This window comes from Anneissia japonica, unplaced genomic scaffold (assembly GCF_011630105.1).
Source record: "Anneissia japonica isolate Jap-2015-1 unplaced genomic scaffold, ASM1163010v1 scaffold2994_len2133135_cov197, whole genome shotgun sequence".
Lineage (NCBI taxonomy): Eukaryota > Metazoa > Echinodermata > Crinoidea > Comatulida > Comatulidae > Anneissia > Anneissia japonica.
In genome coordinates, this window is record NW_022728550.1 from 581,443 (window position 1) to 597,944 (window position 16,502).

A 16,502-nucleotide genomic window follows, 5' to 3' on the forward strand; every position below is an offset into this window, starting at 1 on the left:
ATTAAACATTCAGTATTTTTGATTAGTCCATTTATATTTTGTTACTGGATAGGCTAAATATAAATGGACTAATCAACAATAACATTTAGTATAAATCAACAAATACTAGTAATTAAACATTCATGATTATTTTGATTAGTATATTTATAATACTTACTAAACTAACAAAATCATGGTAAATGAAAAAGAAGAAAGTTTGTCATATATCCCTTAAGAATGTTACAGCAGGTTTCCCTAAAGTCATATTAGAATGTTTCCAAAAGTTTCACTCAAATTGACTGTTTAGCCTCTCAATCTATCATCAGTTCCATTAAGATAACTTTAAACCAATATGTTGAGGAGATGAAACTCTCAGTTAAGATAACCCATTTACCAGGTGTTTGGTAATGCTGAATACATGCACAGGTATACTGATGATAATTTTCTTTATTTTATTTATTCTACTGAAGAACAAGAATGAAGTGGCAATGTGACTGAAGTGTGAGTGTAAGCTACAGTATTGTAGAGACTGCCTATGGGCCACCAGTAGAGTCCAATGAACTTTAATTCTATTATTTTAAGGGCATTTTTTACATCAATTAATTAGTTTGAAGGATGGTCAAGCAAGGAAGGAATACAAATGATAGGAAAAGGTAGAGTTGAGTGAAGAAAAAATTAGTGTATTGACGGAAGGAGAATAAAGAAGGATGGGTGTTACTGTACGATGAAGGGTCAAGGACACTGTATGGGCAGGAAGAAAATATGAAAAAAGGAGATGGTCAGAGGATTAGGCTATGTTCACACACACAGCGTAAGACTGGCTTAGCTTACGCCAGGTGTAAGCTAATTCACGGATTAAAATTCCAAAGTGTTCACACAAATGGCGTTCGCTATATTAACGCTGACGTTAAACTAGTAGTAATATAGGCCTATGGGGGAATAGTTTTAAGTTTTAAAATGTACAGGTTCTTAACTGTAGTAAAATTAACAGTGCATCAGTAAAACTTTTAAATCTGTGAATTGTTCGAAGTGAACTTAATGATTATTGTATTTTAAGTGAACAATTTTACTTTGATTTTTCAGCTAGCATTGTTGGTGATGCAGGTTTTAATAGACAGTCTAAATAGGTTAAAATATCTTACAAAACACAATCAACAAATCATATACATTATAACTAAGTAAAATGCAATAGAAAAAGAACCCCTTTACCATTTCATTTATAGAGAGCACAGGAAAGAGACCAAAGTAGCTAATATATTGCAATCGTGATTGGTCAATCTCTTGAAATGAGGTGAAATCATTCAAGCATCACTGGTGTTAGCTCAGTGGCGTTAGCTAATCTGGGGTCTGCAGGTAGGGTTAATAACGCCAAGGATGTGGCGTACCGAGTGGCTTTAACAACGCCACTGCCTAGTTCACACACAAAGGTATACGCTACGCCATGCTTAAGCCAGCCTTACGCCGTGTGTGTGAACATAGCCTTATGCACATACCCAGGTTTGCATCAGACTACTCAATTATTATTGTTGGTTCTCAATGACTTAAGCAATTGCTAGATGGTGTATCCTCACAAAATATGGTTTGAATAAAGATAAATTGTGTCTTCCAATATTGCATGTTTCAAAAAAATTTTTCCAGCCTGAGTGGTCAACATTGTACATACTTTCTCTTGAAATAATTTTAACATTAATTGTACTTCTCTTAATGTATTGGTAAGTTTCTATTGTTGACAGCTAACAACAAGGCAGAATGTAGTATTATTGAATTTAAATGTCATGGTGGGATTTGTATCAGCAGTTGCATTTTTACCAGGCTGGATATCTGAATGTCAACGAACACGCTTGGGAAAAGAAGAAATATCCAAGAATATCCAAGTTATACAAGAGTAGGGGTGCACTATACATGTTCACTGCTGATAACAGCCTGTCTGACACAGGCCTAGCTTATCACCAATTATTTGCAAGTAAAGTAGTTTCAAGAAGGACATTCTAACTTTCAATACATATGAAAATAATTACTTTACAGACATGTCATCACTTGGCAATTTCTAATGCTCATTAAACTTAAAATTGCTTGCCACCAGCAATAGGCAGAGTTTGGGATTGCTGTTTGAAAACCAGAAAGAAATGTAATAAGTTCTTTAATCTATTCATAACAATTGAATATGTTAATAATTAAATATTAATATAGTAATAATAATGTCTAGAATTTATATGACACCAATATTATCCTATATCATATCGAAGTAGCTAACTCAGATGAATATCAATTGGGTCTTAAGCTTGATACGATAACCTATATTTTACTTTTTATGTCTTTCAATATCAATAATACTTTGACTATTAATAGCTAAATTTAATTTTGATATTTTGATTATTACTTGCACATGTATTTTCCCTACTTCAGACGTAATGAAGGGCAATTAGCAAACGTAGATAATGAGCTACTAGGATAGAGTAAATGTACAATGATAAGAAGGTCTCTTCTCTTGTGTTAATGTCCAGTCGTCACTAGCGAATTACTAAACGGTTTACGAACAAGAGGAGAGGTCAGCTGTAACATTCATTATATCATCAGTGCAAAATGATGTCACAATATTCTAAAATTACTGCACACAAATGTCAATAAAACCATATATATTGATTATAATTACTTATTTTTAAAAACACTGACTATAAATACCAAAGTAAAATACAAAGCTTGTTAATCTCTGGATATCTATATCTTTTTAATAAAATTACCTTTAATTACACATTTTAATTCTTATTCTTATACTAATATATAAGTAAAAGAATAATAATTTATCAGACACAAATATTGTAAAAGGTAACTAAGTTTTATAATTACTCTCAAAGTGATGCTTCTTACATAATGTTATAGTTAACATTAAATATATATCACTAATATTGATTATTTAGTATTACACAATATTTATTTGAGTGTACACTTCTACAGCACTGGCATGCATTTAAAAACAAAGGTGTATCCATATATTATATAATAATAGTAAAAAAATATTTATTCAAAAAATAACACATTACAGCTGGCATTAACTACCCTTTGTCTCATATTTACAAGACCTTCTTGTCATACAATATTCATTGTATCTTATTCAATGCAAGGCAATATTACATCAAACCTTGTGGGTTTTCAACCAACGACAGAATTAATACCGCAATAGTAATATTACTTCTTAAAATAGAATTTGTAATGAGGAAATCAATAATCACATGGCATGAATGTTATCCTATGAATAAAACATTAGCTTTATGAATACTAATAATGAGATATACAACGCTTCTTCTGAAACCAGTGCTTAAGGCACCCATGACATGAATTAAACATTATTATTCATGAATAAAGCATTAGATTTATGAAAAAATAGCAAATTAAAAATCTCTGTGGTGATATATCAACAATTTAATTTGTATTTCAAGTCAGTAATGACATCACCACTTTCATTTGCAAGTAATTTTCTTATCCCTGATCAATCACTAATTTGATATGGTGCCTCCGATTTTTTGCATCTTGCGTGCAAAAAGCTCAATGAATGCTAGGGTTTCACATCGCAATGAATATTTTCTCCTAGCCAAGATCTGAACGCACACAGTGGACCTTACCTAACAAATCTCGCTGAACGGCGCTGGGTAACATGACTGAAGCCTAGACTACCGACCTAGGCAAGACTAGAAATACTAGAAATTCATTGTTTATGAAATTACAAAGCAATTTTGACTTATAAATGGACTGAAAAGAGAAGGCAATGCTGAAATAATTTATAATTATTGGTACAATGCATTTTAATCTATTAAACAAATGTCTACCAGGAGGTTAGTCCTACAGTTACCTAAACTTTATCAACAACAATCAACTTCGTTCATGTTCATCGTATCGTGAAGAGCTGTGCGAAGATTGTCAGAGCGTGTACTAGTACTATACTGTACTAGTGAATCATTTTCATATGTGTAGCTACTGTAAGCATACAGAATTTTTTCAGGGAAAAATGGCTTATTCGGCCTCTATTTTCTAAAGGGTCCTCAGAACGACTATAATTGCCTATTGTATAATGTAAATTAAATTATAAAATATAATACAAACAATTCAGCACAATCTGAAAAATTATAAGGTTAAATATAATTGCAATGCTAATTAGTAAAATGTGAGAGGTAAAGTAATTAAAATAAAAAATTAAGTCCTTATCTTGAGGAAGTTTAAAAAAAAATAAAACTGTTGTTTTTCAATACAGTTTATACTGCACAAAGAATGGTCTTTTATGCAATTCAATGCAGTATAAATTTAGTGTTATATTATTTATCCTAAAATGAACTATAACAGAGCAATCCAGTCCAGAATGGCTATTTTTGTCATTTATGTAATTGTATAAATTGAAATAAATCCAATGAATATCAAGCAAATTAAAAAATTACAATAAATATTAAAAATATAATATGTAAAATGAAATAAACGCACTAGACTACCTACTATAAGCCTTCTTTTTAAGATCTATGCTGGACTCTGTGTGAGAGCTGGTCATGACTTATCTAGGTACAGTAGCTAAATAAGGCTACATTCTCCTTCTTGTTTGCATATTTTGGTCCCTTGGATAAGTCCACCCAAACCTGCATTATATTAAATATATCTTGTATCATTAACTACCACTATATTCTTCACATGGTCCATGCATTTTAAACTATTATGTACTAAACATGAGTAACATTAACAATTGATGAAACGTTACTAAATAAAACATAACTGATAATGAGTGATTCATATTCAATTTCAAGACATTCCATAGAAAATAATGTATTCATAATTGTGATATTTATCTATTAATTATGTATTAATGTTTTAATATAATTTAGAGCATAATTTATTCATTACATATTCATGATTAAGTGAAGCATAGTCCAATAAAAATTATATTTGGTATGATTTACTATATCGTGGTTAGATGCAAACGCTACCGTAACTCAATCACAAATGGAATTTATACTATGCGAGGAGAACTGTAACTTAGCTGTAGTCAAGAGCCGAGCAAATATCAGGGGTCAAAACAGGTCAAATCGACAAAAAGTAGGATCAGTACACCATTGAATGCTTACCATTCAATTTGACAACTATGAGGTCGAAGGTAATATTTAATGAATAAAGGAAAGTAGGAGACAAATGCATGTAAACAAATGTAAATAATGAGATCATAATAAGATACAAATTAATAATATTGAAGATACAAAAATCAACATAGGCTAAATATAAAATATTACAAAAAATTAAATTATGGGAGTTATGTAATTAAAATATGAATCAAATTATATAATTATTCAATTAAAAATTAAACTAGACGTTGATATTAGCTATAATTTGGCGGCTTTCAATAGCAAGTACAATAATATAACAAGACAATTATTGATTCTATTTGTGTGTATTTATAGGTTGTGTGAGCTTTCTATAGCTTTTACCCACAAAAGAGCAATCAATAACATTTTAATTCACATGTCAACAACTAACTTCAAACAACAATTGATTGTCAACCACTACTATAGGATATCATGTATAAATGACCAATAAAGAGTATTTCACAAAACATATACTGGCATCAAAGATTATTAGGAAAAAAACAGCATAATACTGTATATTTCAATATCTCTTCAATAAAAAAAAATAATTTTAGCAAATAGTTCACTAGGATAAAAACTTCAGATCAGAGATCATGTAGTGATCACTTCACTAACCATCACCCTATTCAGAATTCAGATCACATACAACAGAATTAAATTTGCTTATGAATAGCATCTGTTTATTTACAACATCCGTGAAGAACATTCCTTTAAAGAAAAAGCAGTATAAATTGGTCACTGGTTGAATAAATACTGTTGTCTTCTACACTATATTTCAAGCCAATAATAAAATGCAAGTGAACCGTAATGACAACATACAAAATACAGGGAAAGAGCATTGCATTTCAATGTATAATGATTTGTGGGGAAGATTTGTATAAATTATTTTTCTTTGCGCCTACCACCTACCAGATAGGGAAGGGGGAAAAGGATTAATGAGAATGAGATTAATGGAGAACTAGGCCTATGGATGACCTGCACAGGAAGGAAATTATTAGTTTTTGACTGAAATCAAACTCATGAGGCACAGGTAGTGGAAGCTTGAATACCCTGTTTCGCGAACTTACTTTTTTAAAGATTGTCAGAGGAGGGCGAAATAAAAATAAAACTAAAATTTTGTTTCCTTATTTAGTAAATAGTTTTTCCAAAAACATCCAGATGGAGGAAATACTAAAAATAAAATTTTATTGGCAGTGTAGAAATGGGATGGTTAAAAGCTTTAAATTTGCATAATTAGGAAGAAATGCATCTTACCTATTTCAGGCAGCGGCGGGCATAATAAAAATGAAGAAAAACTTTTATTTTTTTCTGAAATTTCCATTTTTTGTGGTGCTGGGTGCGCTAATTGGCCAAAAATATAATATATAATATAATTATATTTTTATTTGAAATCATCATTATTGATGGGCGACAGGTTCGCTAAACACGATATAAAATAAGTCTCACCTAACTACTACTAAGACTCTGTGATAGAGGGGACTATTATTCATATTTATCAGCGACTCAAATGATTAGGGAAATGATTAGGGAGGAGATATTAGTTAAAAATACACTGAATGTGGTGGGGTAAAGTTGTCTTTCTTTTAAAATTCCTCTTGGTTCTAACTTAAATCTACATGCTAACAACTACAATCAGACTATTCCTATAACACACCTACCTGCAAAACCCATTCTACTGTACCCACCCTCAAATACACTACATAAAGTACTGTACAGTACAACAAAATAGGAAATAGTATTAATATCTTTCCTTCCGTTGATTGAATGTGATACTGATATAATTCTGGATTATTATTCATTATTATTATTTTGCTAATATTTATTATACTCAATCAATTTGCAATTGCTGATTTAGATAAATTTAACTATAGGAACTTAGGATATGGAACTTAATTTTTAAAGGTAAAAGGTGACCGTATGAAAATAACCTGTTAACCCGCAGGGTCATTGTGCTGAATTGAGTATTATCTGTGACTACGGCAGCAGATGTAGAGAGGCGTTTAGTAGCTTAAAGTTCACATTATTGAACGCCAGTGACTGAAATGAGCCAGAGACCTAAGATTGTGGACCTACAGTACCATCATCACTCCTTGTGAAGCTTTATGATATAAGTAGAATTTTCAAGGAGCATTTATCAAACTAATTTTGTTATTATTCAGTCACTTGTTGCAATGAGGTATATCATTAAAACATTAATTATGTATGCAATCATCAGAGTTAACATTACCACATTATGTTCAATTCAAAATTTTATGAACAAATAAAAATAATGAAGAAATAACTTCATTCTTGTCAAATATAAATAAATATGTAGACCTATTGGATATTATTATTCATACCTCCGAAACTTATGAACCTATTTTTCTACCAATTTTATCCGGCAATATAAGTAATGTTTAATTACAATATTTATTGAAGGCAAATGACCCCAATGGAAATAAATTCATTTTTAAACTTGGTTCATTCAGATATTGTTTTTATTTATTTTTTTAAATTTTATTTTAAAACTGAAAGAACTGAATAGATCTATACTCAACTAATTTAATTGTTTCTAAGCAAATTACAATTTTTAAGCTTTTGTTTATTCAGGGTAGAACCATTCAGTGACCAGCACTGCTTTCCAAGGAAGCCCTGGTACAAAAATACAGCAAAAATAGACAAAAAATATTTTTACAATACAATTCAAAATTAAATTTAATGATACAATAATTGCCTTTTTATAACCTGAATACCTTGACTAAAAATTCAACGGCGGAAATTTGATCGGGACAAGTATTGAATCCAGACAGCTCTTCAGTAGGTTGAGTGTCTATACATTTAAAAAAGTTTAACTGTTTGACCAAAACAGGATAACAACAGGTGAGTATAATTGAATGACAATCCTTAGTGTAAAAACCCAAAATAAGCATAAGTAAGAAGGTTAATCCGTTACTTATTTATCACATATAGTTCTCAGAATTATTAACAATAATTACTAAGGGACAACTGAAAGAATGCTAATGAAGAAAACCATTAATATCAGGCTGTTATCAACTACCGTTCCTCTACTTCGGTTGGTGTTTTTGCAATATGTATACAGCAATCAGCAAAATATATGCAACAAATGTTTCTTTGATAGAGAAATGTAGCCCCCATTAAAAATATATTATGAGGAAATTGCTTTTATTTTTTATTGCTTGAAAGCAAATTTGTAGACAGTAAAAATATCCTGGTCAACTATATTAACAAATAAGGGTATGAACCTCTTTGTACAAACATGTTTTTATTTAAATTTTCCATACAAAAGAGAAGCGGTTTTAAATATGCCACATAATATGTCATTCATAGCGCATACAAAGGCTAAATAACATATTGAAAGCTAACAAAATCGAAAGAATTCCTCCTCGCCTCCCAAAAATGTTCTGGGTGGGAATGTTATTTTAATAGCTTTTTAATGGGCTAAATGAACAAAATGGTTCATCAGAATAAAAAAATATTCATAACTACTACATGTGGTTCAATCTGCGGGATATAAGTTTAGTTTGTGCTGGTTGCATTTACCTAAAAATGTCCTTGGACACATCACTACGGTATTTATATTTCATCCAATGGAGTATAAACAGCATAAAAACCTCAAAGCTTGATGAACTTTTTATGCAATGTTATTTATTGATTCAAAATCGCTTTTCAGGCAACTAGCCTACTGCAGAAAGCCATAATTTCACTGAATCATTTCAAACTTCAGTAAAATAATGTACTGTACTATACTACATAGTTTCTTCTATGGGGAAGTAATTCAACATTTCTGAAATATATACAGGTAGTGTATACTTCTAAAATCCAATAAGGCTGTGAACATTCCCATGCAGTCAGAAGCAATATTCGAGCGGAGTGTGTTCTCCATTTGTTTATGTAATGCAGTTTGTGTATTAGCCATAGTACAGTATACTGTACCCGCGCGAATAAGTGCCCCTTTTGAATTTTCATGTTCAGTAACGTGAAAATTTCTTTAAGCGCCCCGTTTGAATAAGCGCCCTTCCAATTTATAATATCATAAATCTTTCTTTATAGCAAGTCAATAATCCAATCAATCCTGGGACTGTGGTTGTTGGCAAGATTTGAGCTGCAGAGTGGAATCACTTTCTTCTTAGGTCAATATCAAAATGAGGATATGTCTCTTGGATGCTCCGATCCCTGGACAGACAGTATATTTCCAACTTTTCTCTCTTACATATTTTTCTAGGCCTAGTCCTACTCCTCTTTTTCTGTTTCCGACAATTTGCACGTTTAGCACATTCTCATCTGAGTTTTCAAGAAAACCTGCAATAATCCTGCTAATCTCAAATCAGCTAATGGCCAACAACACAACCACTACCCATAACCACTAATTGCATCTGTTATTCTGCTGTTATGTAAATATTCACAGCATTCTTGTCATGAGCCATGTTCTCTGGACAGTTATCTTTTCCGCCGCACCATCATTCGTAACGTCCTTATATAATCTTTTTCATTCAAAAAGTGGCTCTTGAATTTAATAAGTTCCATAAGAAACCCTCGATTTTTATCTATTTCCATAAGTTCCCCCTCAATTTCCACTCTGTTTTCATAAGCGTCCCATTTGTATAAGCAGCCCCCATAAAGTGCAAAAAATATTTAAAGCAGCCAGGCACTATTTGCGCGATTACAGTAATTTGAGCTGATTACTGTTAAATATTAATAATCATTCATATAAAAATGTCATTTTAAAACTTAATGAACATTTAATATTAAAATAAATCTTGAAGGTCTGCATGTCAAATTGACAATAATAATTAATTAAAGCTTTCAGTATGTGGCATGCGGTACGCTACAAATCTGAACCGATGGTATTTGGTTTAGTACCGTGTGAAATAATTAATATTATAATTACTAATATTCTTAAAGTATTTGTGTCTCGGGTTTTATATCTTAACAAAAAAACACGTTCATGCTAATTTGTCATAATTGTTATTGATCTTATCAGTTTGTGCATGAGCAGATTCTCCCTGAATTATTTTCTCTCCTATCTAAAATAGGCCTTTCGTTTTCTAATTGAGATAACAAACATCAGCTGCTGAAAGGTCCACTGATTAATCTCAGATAAGATAGTATAATACATACTCCAAGTATGGAAATGCTCGCCATCGTGTCGGGATTCAATATTTCGACATTAATTATGTCATCATCAGCTTTTAAATAATAACCAATTAATTTTTAAAATTAATGAGTTACTATAAAGACAATCTTTTAAAATAATTTGGGATCTCAGTGAGTCTAACACACTTAAAAAGAACAAGGATACCCCAGTGGACCCCAACCACACAAGGAAGTGGGCCCCACATCAAATCATATTGGTATTACTCAATACCCTTGAAAAGCAATTTTTTTCAAATAAATTTCCTTCAACAATTATCTTTTTAATAATTATAGACCTTTAGTATAGAAAAGACTACAGTATTAGATACGCATTCATTACCTTGGTTGGTATAAAGCCACTAACCTCTAAGTCAAGTATAATGTTAGCGCAATGCAGTTCCTTGGAAAGATAGTTTACAGTAGTTAAAAAACAGCGTGAACTAAAAATGTGAAAATTTCATTCAAACATATTAGTGACAAACTTAATGACAGCTACACAGTAGCAAGATCAACAAGGTGGTCCACGAGGATTGTGGTTATTATGGTGACAGATACTAAGGTGACAGATACTAAGCGTGACACTTGTTAAATTCAAGTTGGGTGTCTATAAGTGTTCTGACATTTCCATTCGTGAAATTATGTATGTTATGGTAAGATCTAGAGTTACTATACTGTAGTATGAGGTTTGTGACATTTTCCAATAAAATGTGAGTAGAAACATGAGTTGAAACATGAGTTGCAGTGTTAGCATAGAAGTTGTATCAACATGAAACATGACATTTTCAATCAAGAAACACCTACAGTAATGACATGAACTGCAATGTTATTCATGAAGTAGGCACAAAAAGTGATGCTTTGATAAAAAAAAAAAAAAAAAAAATGAGTTTCATGAAAGATGGTTAATGCAATTCAGTACATTAATATGACTGGTTAGTAAATTAGGTATTTTCTAATATATGCAACAATGAATTCTACATCAATGAGAGATGGCCACATACCAATAGTGCAGAGGTTGTGCTTGTATAAGGTGTGCTTTCCGGCTGGGATAAAAACAAAAGGAGAAACAAACACAAGTGAGAAGACATGGACTTTACCATGCATCATAAACAAGCAATTAGCCTATACATGTATGCTAAGGATGACATTTGTCGGTATCTTTATACTCTCCTCTTACTACAGTAGTTGCTGGATACCTAAAATACCATTAATACACGCTTACACCTATAAAATTTGTTCCCTCTACGTGGTACCCAGCGGTTGCTTGTACTTCAGTTATGAATGTGCACAGTATATTACTGCATACATTAAAAATGGAAAGTATACATTTAGTGTACATACAAACTGTATGTATTTTAATGTTTAACATGCAAGTAGCCTCCACTTACAATAGCAACATATTTTAATTTATAAGAAAGACAAGCATACTGGTGAGTTTCCAGGTGGTTTTAAACACAATGAGCAAGACATCTGCATGTTGTGGCCTTTAGCAACACATTTCCTACATGGGCATACATTCATGAAGGAAGCATACAGTACATGTCTACTAGAACACTTTACAATGTACAGTAGATGCACAAAATCATGCATGCTAATTATAACTTTAACACAGTATCAACATATGAAATACCATTAACATGGAAATATACATTGTACTCCATATAGATTAAATATTGTTAGATTATCCGACCTAAAGGAGCCACAATTTATGTTTTTTATTTTTCTAGTGTACTTATGTCGAGAAATTGCATGTAACAGTTGTATGACAGCTAACTTTCTAGCCCATGTGTAAGCTTATTTATAAGGTACATTACAACAAACTCCTACTTCTTGGCCAAGGCCTAACCTCCACAAATAAGCCTAGTTTAATGTTTTCTGAATGCATCATCTATTTCAATAGTATTACAGTTGCAAGCTTAGCATTTAGTAGCTCTTGTGGTGTATGCAGTATCAATGAGATATGAAAGGACTATATCCCATTGTTAGCAGTCTTTTATCTCTTCAATCTTAACCAAAAACATGCCTATGGATCTATGTTGTGATACTGTATACTACATATTAAATATGCTACATTATTGTATAAAGATATAATCAATGCATGGTAGTACAGCAGATACCTGTACATATGCAGAGGTGTACAATACACAACACATGGTACTACAGTACACGAGCTGCTAATGGTGATACAATAAAGCGCATACTATAATTTTATTTATTTATTTGTTCTTTATACTGGATTACTTTACCTCCTCTTCAGTAAAATATTATTGTTCTCATAGAGGACCCAGTACAGAAACATACAGACTTGGAATAAAGTGTTATACTAATATAAAGGTATTCAGTTATTTCTGAATTCTGAAACCACAATTTGGTTTTGAGCTGTATGTTACTGCACTAGCTCACTCTGTATACTCACTACTATAGCTCATCTCAAAATTCATGCCATCAAGTAAGTCTTGATATTTATGATCATCATCCAAAAATGGAAAATAATAGCTATTACACCTAGCTGCAGTAGTAAACAAAAATATTCATGTTCAAGTAATTCGTTGAAGAAGATAATATCAACTCACCATCTGTCCATTCTCTTCTGCAGGTGCATTTTGATTAGTGGGAGGCCGGCTGTTCGATCCAAAGCAGCAAAAAAATGAACTTATCAATCCTCTACTCCTTGGCTTTTTTGATGGTTGTACTGCTACAGTATTAAAGAAAAATGAATGGCAAATTTTAGTGGCTTGACAAAACATGCTCACTTATATAAACTATCGAAAATTGGAAGATTACACCTTATTTCAAATACGGTTAGTTATTGTTTCCAAAGCCCTCTTGCGAAGCAGTAAACACAGTGATACAGTATTGTTCATAGATTACATAACACTGTTGGATAACAGGAAATCCTCTAATAAATAGGTTGTATATTAATAACCTTAAAATAAGCAGTATATTATAGTAGAACCCCTCCTTTGGGGCATCCCTATTAAGGGGACACATTTTTGGTCATGAATCGAGGGAAAATATATCTTTTAATACTACGGCCCAACACCTATTCAGGGGACACCCCTATTACAGTAAAAGAACACTTTATGGCCTGTAGGTGTCCCCTTAATAGGGGTTCTACTTTATAATCAAATTTGAAGTGATTTCCATGATGCTGAGGTAGTTCACATCAGTCATAGTAATTAACTTCTCTTTATTATAAATAAACCCACTATAGTAATTGATAGATAAAGAGTACCTAGCCAGTCTGATTCTAAAGCTCCCTAGTTCCCTTTAAAAAAATGTAATCTAAGGATTACAATTCAAGAAAGGTAGTTTTCATAGGTCAAGTATCTTGCTAGGTCTTACCCAGGGCAAGGTTAATTGTGAATTTTACTGTTTACAATCCTATTCTTCTAAGGTTGTTTTAAAAACAAGAATCATATTCAGATGATCCATACCATAAAAATCCTTCAGAGACACTTATCTATGACATTATTAGGTTGGTGTTAAGAATAAAATCAATAAAATAAGATGCATTTTTGACACAGAAACTAAAACTTTGTATCAAAATAATAAGAATCTATAAATCTACATCATACTTTGGTGAACCTATATGTAGTTTCTTTCTATTTTGAATTATTATTCAGTAATTTATTGACAACCTACACAGAGAGTTTCATACTTTAATATGTACAGTAAACTGAGGTTTCAGATGCTGATACTGTACCACATAATACAAATAAAATAATAATTAACACAACAATGTTAATATTCAAGTTCCTTAGAATTCTGAAATATACCTTATGTAATTGGAATTCACCAAATCAAATACAGTAGAGAAGCTAATAGGTCTAAATCAACAGCAAATATGCTACTGTAGAATTCTGCGAAATACTAGCCAGGTAATACCGTGCACATTACTCAGGCATGTCATATATTTTATCTGATATTTTCTTTATTTGAACTTTATCAGCAATGAAAAACTTTGTCCATATTGACCACTAATTAGAAATGAGATAACTAATCAATTCTAATTAATGGAAACAATTTTCATTTCCGATGATGGTCCAATAATGAACAAAATAATGAATTAATATGCCAATCCTAAGGTCTTTTTTTTTTTTTTTTTTTGTGCTGTGCATGATATCAATGGATCTTTTGGCTACTGGTACAGTAATGTATTGTAATATTAAAAGTCTACTTTAGTTCTCTGGATGATCAATGAATGTTTAAAAATAATTGTACCTGAGGATTCCATTCTGAAAAATATGATTGAGAATGTGAAACATTATTCTCCATAAAACTCGGGAAAAAACATACTGTAGTGATCGAGTATTGGTAAACCCCACAAAACACACTATAGAGTCTAACCAAACCACATGATTTATGATTGTATCATGTACTATAGGACTCACTTGGTATTTTATGTTCATAATGAACTTATTTTTTGGGGTAAAATTTTGTGTTTTTGTGAAAAATACCTTAAAATACACAGCAAACCCTGTCCAAACCTCTTCATTATTTATGATTGTATTATGTAGTATAGTATGGTAAAACCTGGATTTTACGTATAGTACGAGACCAGACCGGAGGGCGTACATGTTTTTATTCATGATTTTACAATGTCACGTAATGAAGTCTTCAAATAAACTCTGTCTAGTGTATTAACTCATTACTATATGTTTTATTTAACTAAAAACATAAAAATATTTTAAGATTAGGCCTACCTATACGATAAAGTTATAACTTTAGAATTCCCATTCATGGCTATTCTATTTAACTGAGCTGTGTGTGCTGAGATAAACTAAAGCTACATTCACTGGGCGAGATACAGATACACAGATACAGATTAATTCTATTGTCCAATTATTTTTGGAAATTACATTGCTAACTTGCTATGTAATTATCTTCTTGAATATCTTAAATTGAACTCCCTTATCCAAAACACTTACTGTAGCGTTCATGTGCAAAATTATGGCTACCCATCTTCGTAAACTTGGCATAGAAAATTTGATCAGATTTTTCCCATGAAGCTAAGTACTGTAGGAAAGAAATTACTTTGTGCACTGATGGTACTATACTGTGGTTGTTCATTTCGCTCAGTCCATGTGGTTTTAGATTATAACAGCATGTTTATTAGACACAAATCAACCTTGCTGTTGAATGAAAATTCTTTGTATATGGTTTGTTTATTGTTACAGATTAAAATAAAATACACAGAATGTCTTATAGTGGATCTGAAAAGGGCCGTATGTTTTGATTATTTTGGGTGTTTTTGATGACGTCAATAAGGAGGTTTCGCACGCGAACGGTACGGTTAGTGTGACGGATATGTCATCATTTTGACATCACACGCCGGCTGCTATCCGCTAAACATGTGGACAACACGCATATCTCGCTCACTACACGTAAGTGAAAAACGCGTAGGGAAATTGTGGATTTCTAGTAGGATCTTTGTTTATTTTTTCACATTTTACGTAAGTGTAAAAAATAAATGTATCTTTAAATACTTACGTGCCATTTTTGTGACATTTGAAGGCAGCAAATTACAATAGGCTAAGGATGCATCTCATTTTGGGGTATCAAAACGTTGGTGCTTTGACCTTGGTGGTGGTGTCGGGATTTTGTGTAGGCCTAGCCTAGGCCTACTTGTAGCCAGGCACCTTTGGGTCATAAACAATAGGGCCTATCACAAAATAACCAACACTTTTGGGCAACAAAGGAAGTATTTTTCGGCTACGATTTCCATTTCCAAAACCTTACATACACTAATAAAACTCTGAGAAACATGATGAGAGAAGAGAACAGAGTACAGTACTAAGCCATAGGCTACGCTTGAATTGCGCTGTGATTGCGAAAATGGCTACGAACCTTTACGGATAGCTAAACGTATGTGTACATTTATTTGTTCGCGTGCGAAACCTCTCTATTGTCCGTAGGAGGCGTACATAAACTGAGGGTTTGCACACCTGAGGTACATTAAAATGAGGTTCTACTGTACATGTTAACATTAAAACATTTACCGTTTTTGAGGGAGGTGTTTGTTTCAAATAAATACAGCAATCCATCCAATAACTAGACTTAAAGAACATTCTTCACGATCTGATAGTGTTATATTTGATCATGTTCAAAACTGTGAGGCATTCCAATTTGTTTTAGGATTACAGGGTATACTTGAAAATGACAATGTCGTCTGTAATGCAAGTAATAAATTAGGTTTAATATTTTCTAGTACTAACATTATTGACAGCTCCCGAAACTGGTCTATCCTATTGTTTAAAGAAGCGTTCGCTATAC

General features: G+C 32.0%; 1 protein-coding gene across 3 annotated transcripts in view; it reads right to left on the minus strand.

Annotated features, from left to right (window-relative positions):
* LOC117114283 (carboxy-terminal domain RNA polymerase II polypeptide A small phosphatase 1-like) overlaps positions 1-16,502 on the minus strand; it is a 50,820-nt gene that overhangs the window by 16,708 nt on the left and 17,610 nt on the right. For 2 of the 3 annotated variants that reach the window (XM_033257902.1, XM_033257901.1), the window contains 2 exons: positions 12,800-12,921; positions 11,228-11,269 (listed from right to left, as the gene is read on the minus strand). In XM_033257902.1, the coding sequence (XP_033113793.1) occupies positions 11,228-11,269; positions 12,800-12,921 (164 nt within the window). The remainder of the gene's footprint in view (positions 1-11,227; positions 11,270-12,799; positions 12,922-16,502) is intronic. The other variant, XM_033257903.1, reaches the window with a different exon arrangement.